Source organism: Eurosta solidaginis, chromosome 3 (assembly GCF_040869045.1).
Source record: "Eurosta solidaginis isolate ZX-2024a chromosome 3, ASM4086904v1, whole genome shotgun sequence".
In the NCBI taxonomy this organism is placed as follows: Eukaryota; Metazoa; Arthropoda; class Insecta; order Diptera; family Tephritidae; genus Eurosta; species Eurosta solidaginis.
The window spans coordinates 75,478,674-75,492,516 of NC_090321.1; the positions used below are offsets into that span (position 1 = coordinate 75,478,674).

The 13,843-nt window shown below is 37.2% G+C and overlaps 1 protein-coding gene and 1 long non-coding RNA gene across 3 annotated transcripts in view; one reads left to right on the plus strand and one right to left on the minus strand.

The window, feature by feature from the left end:
• Arp5 (Actin-related protein 5) overlaps positions 1-13,843 on the plus strand; it is a 48,137-nt gene that overhangs the window by 20,675 nt on the left and 13,619 nt on the right. Inside the window, exons 6-7 of one of the 2 annotated variants that reach the window (XR_010950708.1) lie at positions 13,174-13,354; positions 13,413-13,589. Coding sequence is in view for 1 of the 2 variants with exons in the window: in XM_067772366.1 (XP_067628467.1) it covers positions 13,174-13,354; positions 13,413-13,642 (411 nt within the window). In the remaining variant the exon portion in view is untranslated. Of the gene's footprint in view, positions 1-13,173; positions 13,355-13,412; positions 13,711-13,843 lie in introns of those variants that run through there. The other variant, XM_067772366.1, reaches the window with a different exon arrangement.
• On the minus strand, positions 9,539-11,525 carry LOC137243988 (uncharacterized). Its single transcript, XR_010950713.1, has 4 exons — positions 11,387-11,525; positions 11,189-11,317; positions 11,093-11,125; positions 9,539-9,872 (listed from the first exon to the last, which is right to left on the minus strand). It is a non-coding gene; the product is annotated as an uncharacterized lncRNA (long non-coding RNA).

Genomic DNA, 13,843 nt, shown 5'->3' on the forward strand with positions numbered 1-13,843 from the left:
ACAAAAATTTAAGAATCCTTCTTAAATTTGGTAGAGGCATAGATTCTATGACGGTAACTGTTTTCTGTGAAAATGGGCGAAATCGGTTGAAGCCATGCCCAGTTTTTATACACAGTCCACCGTCTGTCCTTCCGCTCGGCCGTTAACACGATAACTTGAGCAAAAACCCATATATATTTACTAAACTTAGTCCACGTAATTATCTGAAGTCACTTTATCTTGGTATAAAAAATGGCCGAAATCCGATTATAACCCTGGATCACCCTGGTCCACATTATGGTCGATATCGCGAAAACGCCTTCACATATACATCTAGGGGCCACTCGCTTTTAAAACCCTCATTAATACCTTTAATTTGATACCCATATCGTACAAACACATTCTAGAGTCACCCCTGGCCCACCTTAATGGCGATATCTCGAAAAGGCGTTCACCTGTAGAACTAAGGCCCATTCCCTTTTAAAATACTCATTAACACCTTTCATTTGATATCGTACAAGCACAATCTAGAGTCACCCCTGGCCCACCTTTATGGCGATATCTCGAAAAGGCGTCCACCTATAGAACTAAGGATCACTCCCTTTTAAAATACTCATTACCACCTTTCATTTGATACACATATCGTACAAACCCATTCTAGGGTCACCCCTGGCCCACCTTAATGGCGATATCTCGAAAAGGCGTCACCCTATCCACTCCCTCTTAAAATGCTAAGTTACACCTTTCATTTGATACCCATATCGTACAAACACATTTTAGAGTCACCCCTGGTCCACCTTTATGGCGATATATCGAAAACGCCTTCACATATACAACTAAGACACACTCCCTTTTAAAATACTCATTAACACCTTTCATTTGATACCGATATCGTACAAGCACATTCTAGAGTCACCCCTGGCCCACCTTTATGGCGATATCTCGAAAAGGCGTCCACCTATAGAACTAAGGATCACTCCCTTTTAAAATACTCATTACCACCTTTCATTTGATACACATATCGTACAAACCCATTCTAGGGTCACCCCTGGCCCACCTTAATGGCGATATCTCGAAAAGGCGTCACCCTATCCACTCCCTCTTAAAATGCTAAGTTACACCTTTCATTTGATACCCATATCGTACAAACACATTTTAGAGTCACCCCTGGTCCACCTTTATGGCGATATATCGAAAACGCCTTCACATATACAACTAAGACACACTCCCTTTTAAAATACTCATTAACACCATTTGATACCTATATCGTACAAACAAATTCTAGAGTCAGTCCTGGTCCACCTTTATGGCGATATCCCTAAATGGCGTCCATCCATAGAAGTATGGCCTACTCTCTCTTAAAATACTCTTTAATACCTTCCAATTGATACACATGTCATACAACCACATTCCAGGGTTACCCTAGGTTCATTTTCCTACATGGTGATTTGCCCTTATTTTGTCTCCATAGCTCTCAACTGAGTATGTAATGTTCGGTTACACCCGAACTTAGCCTTCCTTGTTCCAAACTGAAGTTAAGTGGCACATCCTGGTTCTTATACTGCATAATCCTTCTCTGCATATCGATCCTGATGTCATAGTCCACTAAGAAATCCACTCCCAATTTGACTTCATCAACGATCTCTGCCACAACGAATTTGTGTAGAACCATGACCTCCCCAATTAAGACTTCACATACCACTTCTCCCTGGACTTGGTTATACTCGCTAATAATCGTATGCAATCTTGCTCCAGGTAATGGATTTACTCTCCTTTGCGTTTACGACCAGCCAAGTTGGAACTACCATGACCGGTGCTGCAATGACGTGCAATGTGACTTGGGTTACCGCACTTGAAACACTTCATAGCTCCGGCATTGTTTTGTTGTAATCCCTCCAGTGCTTCCAAAATTGTGTCTACACAATCTGGCCTTTCCAGTTCCACGCGATGAGCTTTGTATGCGGGCTTACTCAAAAGTGACGCTGTTTCCTGAGTGAGTGCATGGGATACCGTTTCAGCAAATGTTGGCTTTGGGTTCGCGTATGTGGCTCGCTTCGTTTCGACGTCCCGTATGCCGTTAATAAAGCTTTGAATCTTTACCCTTTCAGTGTATTCCACGGGTGCGTGCGCATTTGCAAGATGAGCCAATCTTTCAACATCCGAAGCAAACTCCTGTAATGTCTCATTTACTTTTTGGTAACGGTTTTGCAGCTCAATTTGGTATATCTGTTTTCTATGCTCGCTTCCATAACGTCTCTCGACAGCGGCCATCAATGCTTCATAGTTGTTCCGCTCTCCTTCGGGAATCGTCTGTAGGATTTCGGCTGCTGGCCCCTTCAATGCTACGAATAGAGCAGCAACTTTATCTTCAGCATTCCAGTTGTTCACTGCTGACGTCTTCTTAAATTGAAGCTTGAATACCTCGAAAGGAACAGAGCCCTCAAAAGATGGAGTTTTTACCTTCGGATTGCTCGCTGGAACAGCTGGGCGATTTAGTTGTAACTGTTGCATAAGACCTTTCAACGCTTCTATCTCGGCATCAATTTTGTCCTCGAGTTGTAAAATTTTTGCATCCTGCTCTTCCAGTTTCGCAGAGCTGCGATGAAACCTGTTCCGAAAATTTTTTCGACATTCCATATATACGTGCCTCTTGCGCTTCCAGTTGAGATGACATATATGTCTTCTGTTCTTCCAATTGAGATTACATTTGCGACGCCATTTCTGAAGTGCGTGCCTCCTGTGACTCCAGCTGAGATGCCATTGTCGATGTTTGTACAGATATTGTGCTCGTCACTGTCTGTGGTGTTTCATTTTTTTCTGCCATTTTTGTTGTTGTTTTGTCGCTATCATAATGAAAGACATGCTCCTCAGCATTGATGATTCCTTCAAATACCATAGATACACTTAGTCGTTTTTGTAGCTGGGATTTATCGCCAAAAGTAGCCAATCCACGGACTTCCAACTCCTCCTTCAGTTGCTGGATCGTCAATTCACTCCACTTTGCCATGTCCAAGTTGTATTCCCAATCTTCCGAATTTATTCTACAATTCCCCTTCTGACACCACTTGTAACGAATTTACTGCAAATCCTCTTATTTGCAACCTTCTGCTAAGTTCGAATCACTAAACTGTTGAATAAATAACACCACTATTCAGTAATGCAAAATGGTCTTTATTAAAGTACTTCACAATAAATAACTCTACTATCGCTCGACAGATAGCGTGCTTAATCAAAACTGAATCTCGCGCCTCTACGGTTGGTGCTTTTATACTCTGTGATTTCCTCGTTGCATCTTCTAGGCGCTTCCAGAATTTACTTAGTTACTGCCATATAATTATAACTACAGATGCACGTGTATAGCTTCTCATAGGCGCGTGTATTTGTGAGCAACACTTCCACAATTACAATTGCATACTTTTGGGAGCATCTCAGATAAGATATCTGCATGTGTTTGTGTAGACATAAGGGGGACTCATGATAGCATATAAACTTATAAGGTGTAAAATTATATCCCATTTACACACGCGGTTATATGAACGCACCTAGTAATACTCTTGATAAACTTGATTGTTTTTCAGCTGTATTATTTCCAAAAAAATTTTTTTGATTGTTATACAAATTAAAAAATGCCAAGATTAAGTGAAAAATCAAAACTAAAACGCCTTTACTTGCTGATGTTGGAGATTTTTGATGAAAATGCTGTCTGTAATGTCTGCAAGGTTGCAATCCTTTGAGTTTACCGCGTTTACACAATGAAATGTGCGCGTAAATTTATACAAATTGTGTAAATGATTTTTCATACAAAATTTGACAGCTCGTGCGTAAACTAGATAAATTTATACGTTTACACACTATAAGGCATTTATACGGTTACACGAATCCCCCTATAATGATTGATTCGTTTATGTAGATACATAATGATTGATTTATGGATGTGCATGCAAGTCACTCTTAGCATCGGCTTAGAGATGACAGTACCGCTTAGTGTTGCTAATATTCGTAACAATATGTTAGCAAGTATTTTTGTTGTAGAGGAAAATGTTTATAACGGTGCTTCGCGAAATTTTGTATGTGAATGGGCAAGGCGTAATAAACTTCAATTGCAAAGTCTGAAGTTCATTCATATTTACAAACGCAACATCTTGGTTGATTGTGGTGATGTTACTGGAATGCATAAGCTTGTGTTAAACGCATCTTTATGAAAAATGTCATTGCGCCGCGGCCTTTAGCTTTAAATGGCATTTTCACGGCTGCCACACCACGTTTTTTTTTAAACCAAAATTCATCTAGAAAATTACCAAAGCTTAAAAAAAGGATCAAACTTTTTTTCCATGTTTTGGGTATACAAAAAAGGGGTACCCCCCATACGACAGCATGGCACTTTTAATACAGCTCCAAAAATATCAAGAGGGGTATCATAAGAGTCGGCGTTTTGTATCCAGGATCGCGATTCCGAAAACGGAGGTCAACAATTTCTTTCAAAAGATATTTGCAAAAGAAATTGAAAGTTTGGTAAAAGTCTAGTTGAGGGGTCGACTGCTAATACGCTACCAAATATATCGAGAGAGGTGTCAAAAGACGCTTCTTAACTTGTTTGTTTACGTACACATATATGTATGAAAAGGATTACTTGAGGAAAATCTTAAATCAGTTGTGATTACAACAAGATAGGATTTTTAAAGATTAATTGAGGTCGGTGTATTCAAAGATTTCATACGGATACGGATAGAAGTTTAACATGCAAATGCAACAACAACGTGATCCATATGGATCAATTTGTTGTTGCATTTGCATGTTAAATTTTTATCGGTATTTGGATGACTGTTCATTGGAACGCGAGGAAAGTTAAAGTGATTTCAAAAAAGTACATCTACGTTTCCGGCTAAAAAAACGCTTATCCTCACTAAGGTAATGTTCAGGAGACCCATCTAGCGGCAGTGGTTAAATATAACTAGCTACAGAACATGTTGCACCGAAAAGCTGAGATACACACCTCTGTTGGCCATAGTGTATAACCTATAGCTGAATCAGCTGCGGTGAATAGTGGAGACACACTATTTGTAGAGGTAGTGTGTAAAACATAGACACATATTTCAGTTGCATCTGAGTATAATGCGTATTAAAATTTAGGAGTACTAAAGATAAAGTTTAAGCTTATACGTATATAGACGTAAAAAAAACACCGCTTATCTTAAAAGGGTATTTTTCTAAAAAAAAAACCTATCTGTTCACAAACCGTTTAAGCCACTTTTTTTATTTAATTGCCCAAGATTTATGCTTTTCTGCATTAATTATCTTCCCACTTCCAGAATCACTTTTTGTTAGGATTTTTAAGTTTATACACCTTACCTCCTCGGGCCTTACTTCCATGTTTCACATTTTCTCCTTTTGAAAACTGATTTCCAAAGGGCTTTTTGTTTGGGTTTCCATTTCGAAAACATACATGGTATTTTGCTTAATTTCGTCCAACTTGAAGGACTCGGTTCAATTGCAATGGGAACAGCTCCTGGAAACAACCGAGCTTGTTTGTAAATACTGAGATCTGGCGGACAGCTGATAAAATCAGTTTCCTTTCTTAATACAACCCTGAAGTCTGCACTCGCTGTTGTAACACGCACCGCAATCTTCATACCTTATGCCCTTTCCATACTTCTACCTTGTATGATCTAAATAAAATTGTAGGAGGACTCAAAAAGTTGATAAGCGCAATAAAAAGCTTTATAGTCTTACAGTTTCTGCAACCCAATTGTCAACCTCACCTACCCGAGGGGAATCCTGTTACAAATACGAAATTTCAATACAAATATTTAGTAGGACAGGCTCTGGCGCCCCAAGTTCCTCATGGGTGGACGGATTGCCTAGAAGGATCAATGTGTTCATATTAAATCGTTCTTGATGGTCGGGATTGTGCCTTAACGGTGCTTTTACCGGAACGTACTGGACCTATGTTCGGAAAAGGACCATAAACATCGACAATACCCCTCAAAACCTTCGGGGAGTATCTTTTTCGCTATAGCAACAACAACTTAAACTTATAAGCTGCGAAATATTATGGCGCATAGTCATAGTCAAAATAAAATAGGTTTTAAATTTAGTTGCAGCTTTTTCGGCAGATTTATGTCAAAAAGCTGCAACCAAGTTTTATATCTATTTTGACTAGGACAATGCGCATATAAGTTTAAAAATAAAAGTTACCCATCACAAATTTAAATTTTAAAAATTTCCTGAAATAGTTTAGATTTTTTTATTTTTGACATTATTGTCCGGTTCTTTATGGGAGAACTGCCAATCAATCACACTTTGTTCAATACTATTTGGTCACAATCAACTTCATTGTGTGACGGCCATAAATTGCACGTATTTTTTTGTAGACACTAGGGCCATCAGACCTACAAAAGTTGACAATAAAGTGTAAGAAGAAGAGTTCCATATTTGCTGCGCCTATGGGTGTTTTTCCACAGTTTAAACTGCATTTTAACAAAAGAAAAGGAGACAAAATTTGTTAGCAAATATTTTTCTTGCATAGTGAGAATGTTTGTAACAGTTCTTCGCAAAATTTTGTATGTGCACCGGCAATAAAAAAGAAACGTGGAAATTTGACAGGTAATAATCTGGTTCTTAGGGAGAAAACATATGTAAACGCGTAAATTATCTATTGAAGACTTATTGTAGATTATTCCATGTGTAAACGTGGTCTAATTTTAATTTATAATCTAAAATCATTTTAAAATCAAGAAAAAATCGTTTTGATTACAAATTGAAATTTTGTATGGCGTAATAAAATTCAATTGCCAAGTCTGAAGTTCCTTCATATTTATCTTGGTTGATTGTGACGATGTTAATGGAATGCATAAGCTTGTTTTAAACGCATCTATATGAAAAATTCCATTGTACCGCGGCCTTTAGCTTAAAGGTAAGGCCACATTAGGTTGCACTACGCAGCACTGCACTGCACTACAAAATATTCTTTGCATGTATTCTTATGAGGCAATTCACACCTAGCGTCAGCAGCACTGCGCGACCCGGCACAGCGCGGCAAATTTGATCAACTAGGCAAAAAAGCCGCGTTGGGAAGTGTCGCGCAGTGCTGCTGCCGCTAGGTGTGAATTGCCTCGTAAGAATACATGCAAAGAATTTTGCACCATCTTTTCTCAATCTGGGCAAAATAGTGTGGAACTCTCCTTCCTCGTATCTTGAGGATGAGATGTCTTGGACCCATAGCCACGACCTTTTTCTTTTCCTTTTCTCTTCTTCGCACAAAAATGAAATAATTACAGCTTTAAAAACTGTGTCGTCCATTTTGCAAACAAAAATAAACACAAACTTTTGCCGCAATGTGTCGCTCGACTGCCGCTTAATGTGAATTGCCAAAATATGTCGCTCTGTGAGGCGCCGCTGCCGCTACCTGTCGCGCAGCGTAATGTGCGCGTACCTTAAGAAGACATCGTGTGTCAACTAAGCGATAAACGTCAAAATTACAAACAGCCCCGCCCACCTGATGCAAATCTCAGGTCTAGAGTTGCATTTTTGGTACGTGAGACTACTTTAAGCTGAGTTGCATTTGATAGTTTAATAATACTTTGTAGTATTTACAGATCAAATAGTTGCATATATTTTCGCGGAAATATAATAAAAGCAGATTTGTAGCCTCCAACAATGAGGTAACACACGGAAAGCAAAACTTATTTAAATTAGAGTCAAAAAAGTCTAGAGAAACTTAACAAAACATAAACCGCCACACATGTAACATGTTTCCCTCAGGAAAATTTTCTATAGCTTTTTACACAAACGCATAAGGGCATAATTATATAAACGCTTTTGTCGCTGCAAAGCAAAGATAACGCAAGGTGTTTCATTGTTTTTCGTATGGCTTTGTCAAAGTGTAGGCACGCAACCAAAGCGTTTATGTAAATCTTTCGATGCTTCGCCCAACATCTTGCTAAGCAAATTTTGTTGAATATTAAGGGACTCAAAAAGTTGAGAAATTCTCAAACGAGGATTTACAACTCTTTCATCGCTTCAAAATGGAGAAAATGGCAAGGAGTCTATTTTTTATATTATGGGCCTGCCAAAGCGTCAGTTCGATGCAACACAACCAAAGCGTCTATGTAAATCTGCCTAAATTTTTGTAGCTGTGAAAGTTTCCCGCAAATAAAACGGTGAGGTAAGTGCAAGCAAACCAAAGGGGCAGGCAAAAATATGAATGAATGAAAGTTTGACTATTAGATACGTTTTTTTTGTTGTTTTTCATTTAAAAATGCTGTTACCAAATTCTTGTACTACACAAATATAATAAACTTGGGTACAGAAATTAATAAATCCTAGAAATTATTTTATCGATATAGTTTCTTGTTGAGTTTAAAAAGTTTTTCACAACAATTTGAAAAATTACGTTTTCTATGCTTTTTACACTTAGAGGAGTAACCTTATGTTATAAATTAAACTTAATGAAAATCAATAACTCTGAACTGAACAATTTTCGCCATGATATAAAATTAAAATGCTGTGGAACAGGAGCAACACTTCTGTGACTACATAAACCCTGTTTCAATCTTTTACGTTCCTGCACAGAATCATAATTGAACGTTTTCAACCGAAACAACAATGGCAACCCAGATTTTTGCGTTATGCTAACTTAAGCGAAAGGTGTAACAGGTGCATGGCGACCTCTCTCTAAAAATAATAACATAACATACAGTTCACAAAAATAACAAATAATATAATTATCTAAAAGAAAAAAACAAAAAACCCATTCGCCCGTCGAATCACCAAAGCTTAGACATTGCGCCATAGTGTATATAATGCACAGTAACCTAAAGGACAAATTATACTTTCATAGCATAGCAGGGCACAGCAACATTGCTCTTAATATCTGTTCAATGGAATTTACGTGTACTTGATTAGACTACGCAGTGCATTGCATTGGATTGCATGGAAGTCTGTTGAATTTTGATTTCCATGTATGCGCTATGCGCGTGACTCTCACTGTTAGTTAACATTGTTATTGCAAAGAGTGGAAAAATGAGCATCACTCTCAGAGTAGCACATATCGCTTCCCAGCGGTGAAAGTGTGCATTACGAAATCCAATACTTCTCAAACACTTCGAATGCAGCTTACCTTCCAGAATCAATTACAATCAATGTTACTTTTCCATAAGCATGGCCGCTTTGTGGACAGAACTGCTTACTTACATCATTACTGGTAATGGAGTAAGTAAAAGATCTCCGAACAATCTTCGGATGTTTATTACTCTGAGGCACACCTTTCTGAAATTGTTATCGGCATTGTATAGAGGTCATCCACATAACGATACACGCTTTCTAAATATTGAGGAACCTTATAATGCGGCCACTATACCAATTCGTGTACTTGTAATCGAAGTGGTAAAGTATAGTCAACACATTGCAGTGTAATTTATGCAAATGTAATCGGCAGTGTAGATAGAGCTCCCACAGAATGATACACAATTCTGAAGTGGTAAGTGCTCTTGGAACTGTACAACACAGTGTACAATTCAAAGGCAGGGTAACAGTAAAGTAAATTATGTTTTCATTTACACCATTTTTAAAATGTTTATTCTTATTTAGTTATTTTTGAAATTAACAAATTTATGTGAAATATTTCATCAAAAAAGCTTCAAAAATCTAAAGTATCAACTACAATTTCATTCTAGATATTATGCATATACATACATATGGGGGGCATCCACAAACCTAACCTACATATGTACATACTCTTTCTTATAATTAATAAAAAAACTGAAATATTGTTTGAGAAAAAAAAACGTCAAAAGGATAAAATAACAAACAAAAGTGACCCTTTTGCGCTTTGAATGCTTGTCATATGGTTTGTTTATATAAGCGCTCATTGGTGCCATCAACTTTTAAAGCATCTGTAAATTAAACAAAAAAAATGTATAGAAAAACATAAGCATAGGTACATCCCTGCAAAAATCGTTTGGTCATGTCCCTGCAAAAATCGCTGGATCATGTGGTCCACTTGTGTCATCTGGAGTACTTACCATTATACTCCACTGTAATGCAGCAATGGACCAACTCATGTTTCTACACGAACATTTTGTAAGCCGATCATTGCTCGTTTTTAACGATTGTAATCACTACACGATGTTTATTGGACTGTGGGTACTCCATGGATTACTCTGATGTAATGCGGAGCTGGAGTATATGGTCCAGTCCTAGGACATCGCAATGTTAATTGGACCTTATTTTTTGTATGAATTGTGGTTAATTTTGGAGCACTCGCTTGGTCCGTAGCGAGTACTTCATACATGCATGCATGGAGTACACGCGATTTTTGCAGGGGTGGTCCACTGGAGTACTTACCATTATGCTCCACTGTAATGCAGCAATGGACCAACTCATGTTTCCACACGAACATATTGTAAACCGATCATTGCTCGTTTTTAACGATTGTAATCACTACACGATGTTTATTGGACTGTAGGTACTCCATGGATTACTCTGATGTAATGCGGAGCTGGAGTATATGGTCCAGTCCTAGGACAACGCAATGTTAATTTGACCATATTTTTTGTATGAATTGGGGTTAATTTTGGTGTACTCGGTTGGTCCATGGCGAGTACTCCGCGATTTTTGCAGTATATACTGCTGTGTCAACTTACATAATACATAAAATCACAATAGGGGGACTCATGATAGCATATAAACTTATAAGGTGTAAAATTATATCCATTTACACACGCTGTTATTTGAACGCACCTAGTAATACTCTTGATAAACTTGATTGTTTATCAGATGTATTATTGCCGAACAACATTTTTTGATTGTTATGCAAATTAAAAAATGCCAAGATTAAGTGAAAAATCAAAACTAAAACGTCTTTACTTGCTGATGTTGGAGATTTCTGATGAAAATGCCTGCTGTTATGTCTGCAAGGTTGCATTCCTTTGAGTTTACCGCGTTTACACAATGAAATGTGCGCGTAAATTTATACAAATTGTGTAAATGATTTTTCATACAAAATTTGACAGCTCGTGCGTAAACTAGATAAATTTATACGTTTACACACTTTATAAGGCATTTATACGGTTACATGAGTCCCCCTAATATTTCAGTAGTTCACAGAACTTACAGTTATGCTTGGTTGAACTCCACAATGCACACACTAAATAAGAAAAAACCTATTATTATAATATGTAAATCTAAGTAATATAACTGAAAAACTCACTTAAATATGTAGTTTATATTTGTTTTTTATTATTTATTGCCTGAGGTTTTTTGCTTTTAAATTTTTCAATACTATTTACAGCGCACAATCTTCACACGAATAATCAAATGACGCGTGCCACAAAACGATCTACAAGTACATATATATATTTAAAAGTATGAACATAGATATTTATGTATATATGTATTTTACACGAACCTTCACGAAGTTTTAAAATCTCTATTACGAAGAATGCATAGAAATTTCTTCATTACAAGTCAGCATACAATCTAAGTGAATGTAGTACATTACTTGTAAGGGTTTCGTAATGCATAACGTGGAAGGATCGCAGACTCACTTCGCCGCTGAGTTGCTTGTGTTTGTGCATATTTTACATACTAAGTTTATTTGTGTGTGTGTTTGCCCTTGTTAGCGATAGTCTATGTACGCTACGTCAAGTACAATGTACTCTCTCTTAAACGGACACCTAAGAGACTGCCAAATTTGTCCGCTTATGAGAGGTGTCCGCTTATGAGAAAAATATTATTGATGAATGTTTAAACAGTTTTATTTCCAAAACAAGAATATTAATACATACAAATAAGACTGAGTTAGGAGGTTCATAAAGCTTTGTTCATAAATTAAAGAATAAAGTTTTGTGTACAAAATATTCAAAATAATTGTACGGAAAGTTATGTTGTGTGTTTCAAGCCAGCCGGATGATGCACTAAAATCGTCGTAATTGAGTCTCACTGCAATTTCTTTAGCTTTGCTCCTTATAGTGTGCCTGACAGAGGAATGCTCTTATTTCGAGCCTTCACAAACCATTCGTAGCACAATTTATCAATATTAAGGCCTTTGGGCTTCAGCAGACTTCTTTTTCTCTCCGGGTTGACGTCAGTGTCCCACAAACTTAAAATTTGATCTTTGTTTTTGATAATGCTAGCAGCTTGCGTTTGCTGATCTTACATTTCTTTGCCAACTCTCGTACACTTCGTTTTTCTTTCTTATGAATTTCAATGACATTAACTTTGTCTTTAATACTCAACACTACTTTAGGCATTGCGATTCACGTACGTACACACACAGATACTAACTACGTGCATGCAATAGGTACATAAATTTTTATGTTTTTTACTGTATTGAAAACAGGTTCTTCGTATTTAGGGGATTCCCCTACATCCATGCACGTATTAGTGAATAAGCAACAGCTATACGAGTATGGTAAAGAGTAAATGAAAAAAATGGTTATGAGAAATTAAAAAGCCCTTTGGGGTAAAAAGCAAGTGTCCGCGTCCTGTTATGGGAGGGTTGTCCGCTCAAAAGGGAAAAACTTAATAAACGCTTAAGGATTTTTTGGTACTGAAAAAATTGTCCGTTTATGAGAGGTGTCCGCTTCAGAGAGTACACGTATAATCAGGCCTATGTTTCACATGCTAAGTACTGCTTTTGTCCTGCAATGCACTGTAAGTATAATTATACATTAATAAATTTCAACAAAAACAACAATGGCAACGCCTATGCGTTTGAGGGAAATTGGTTTTCAGTCCTGAAATTCCTTGAACTCATTGATTTGCTTTGAGATGTGTGAGACAAGCTGTTTACAAAGCAATATCAAATTCTTAAAGTGTTGTCCTTCGTAAGGCAGAACGCTGTATTCCCACTCAAACTCTCAATATCTACAGCTTGAACATAATTTAAATCAAGGGAAAGTACTTTTACTATAAAAAAAATTAGAGTAATTGTCTGACTTAGTTCCCAATTCATTCAACTCGCCAGCCATCCTTAGCAAGCCTTAGATATGTAGATCCACATGCAATTAAAACAAGGCCAATATTATGTGGGTCACCGTTACTCCTTGCGTCGGAGTCATTCATATTCACATTCACCCATTAGTTCGCATTTTTTAAGCTCTTGTGATTTCACGTTGCTTCTTTTATGTATTCACTACTCATAAAACAAAAAAATTATTAAATGTGTGTATTGTTAAATTGGTATTATCTCAGTTACATTTTAGTGTGGAATCCATTCGAGCTCCCGAAGTAATCTTTCAACCAAGTCTAATAGGAAGTCATGAAATGGGATTAGCTGAATTGATTGATTTTGTGATAAAACTTTTTCCATCAGACGAGCAGCAAAGACTAGTTGACAACATACTACTAACAGGCGGATGTTCTCAGTTTGCAGGTAATGTTACTTGAACATACATAAATAAGTTCTATTGACTAGAACGTTCTTACTATAGGTTTGAAAGAGAGGCTATCCAAGGAACTTCGTGAAATGCGTCCGTTTCAAACATCATTCCAAATATATGCGGCACAAGTACCCGAGCTTGATGCTTGGTTTGGTGCAAAGGATTTCGCAAACTCTGATCATTTTAATGAATCCTTGAGCACGAAAAGAGATTATGAAGAAAATGGAGGTGATTATTTCAGAGAACATTTATATAGTAATCGATTTAATATGAACATGTAACGCAATTGATTTTTGGAAATATAATTGTCAATAAAGCGTTTTAATAAAAAGTTTATACTTAAATCAATAAAATTGTAGTTCTTCCCAGCCAGCAGAGAACCGTACCATCGTGATGCCATACCTACATACCTGTCAAATATTGTTTTTCGTTCGCGTTTAATAAATTGAAGTGCCATGAGTTGTCCATTTGTGTGTCAAATC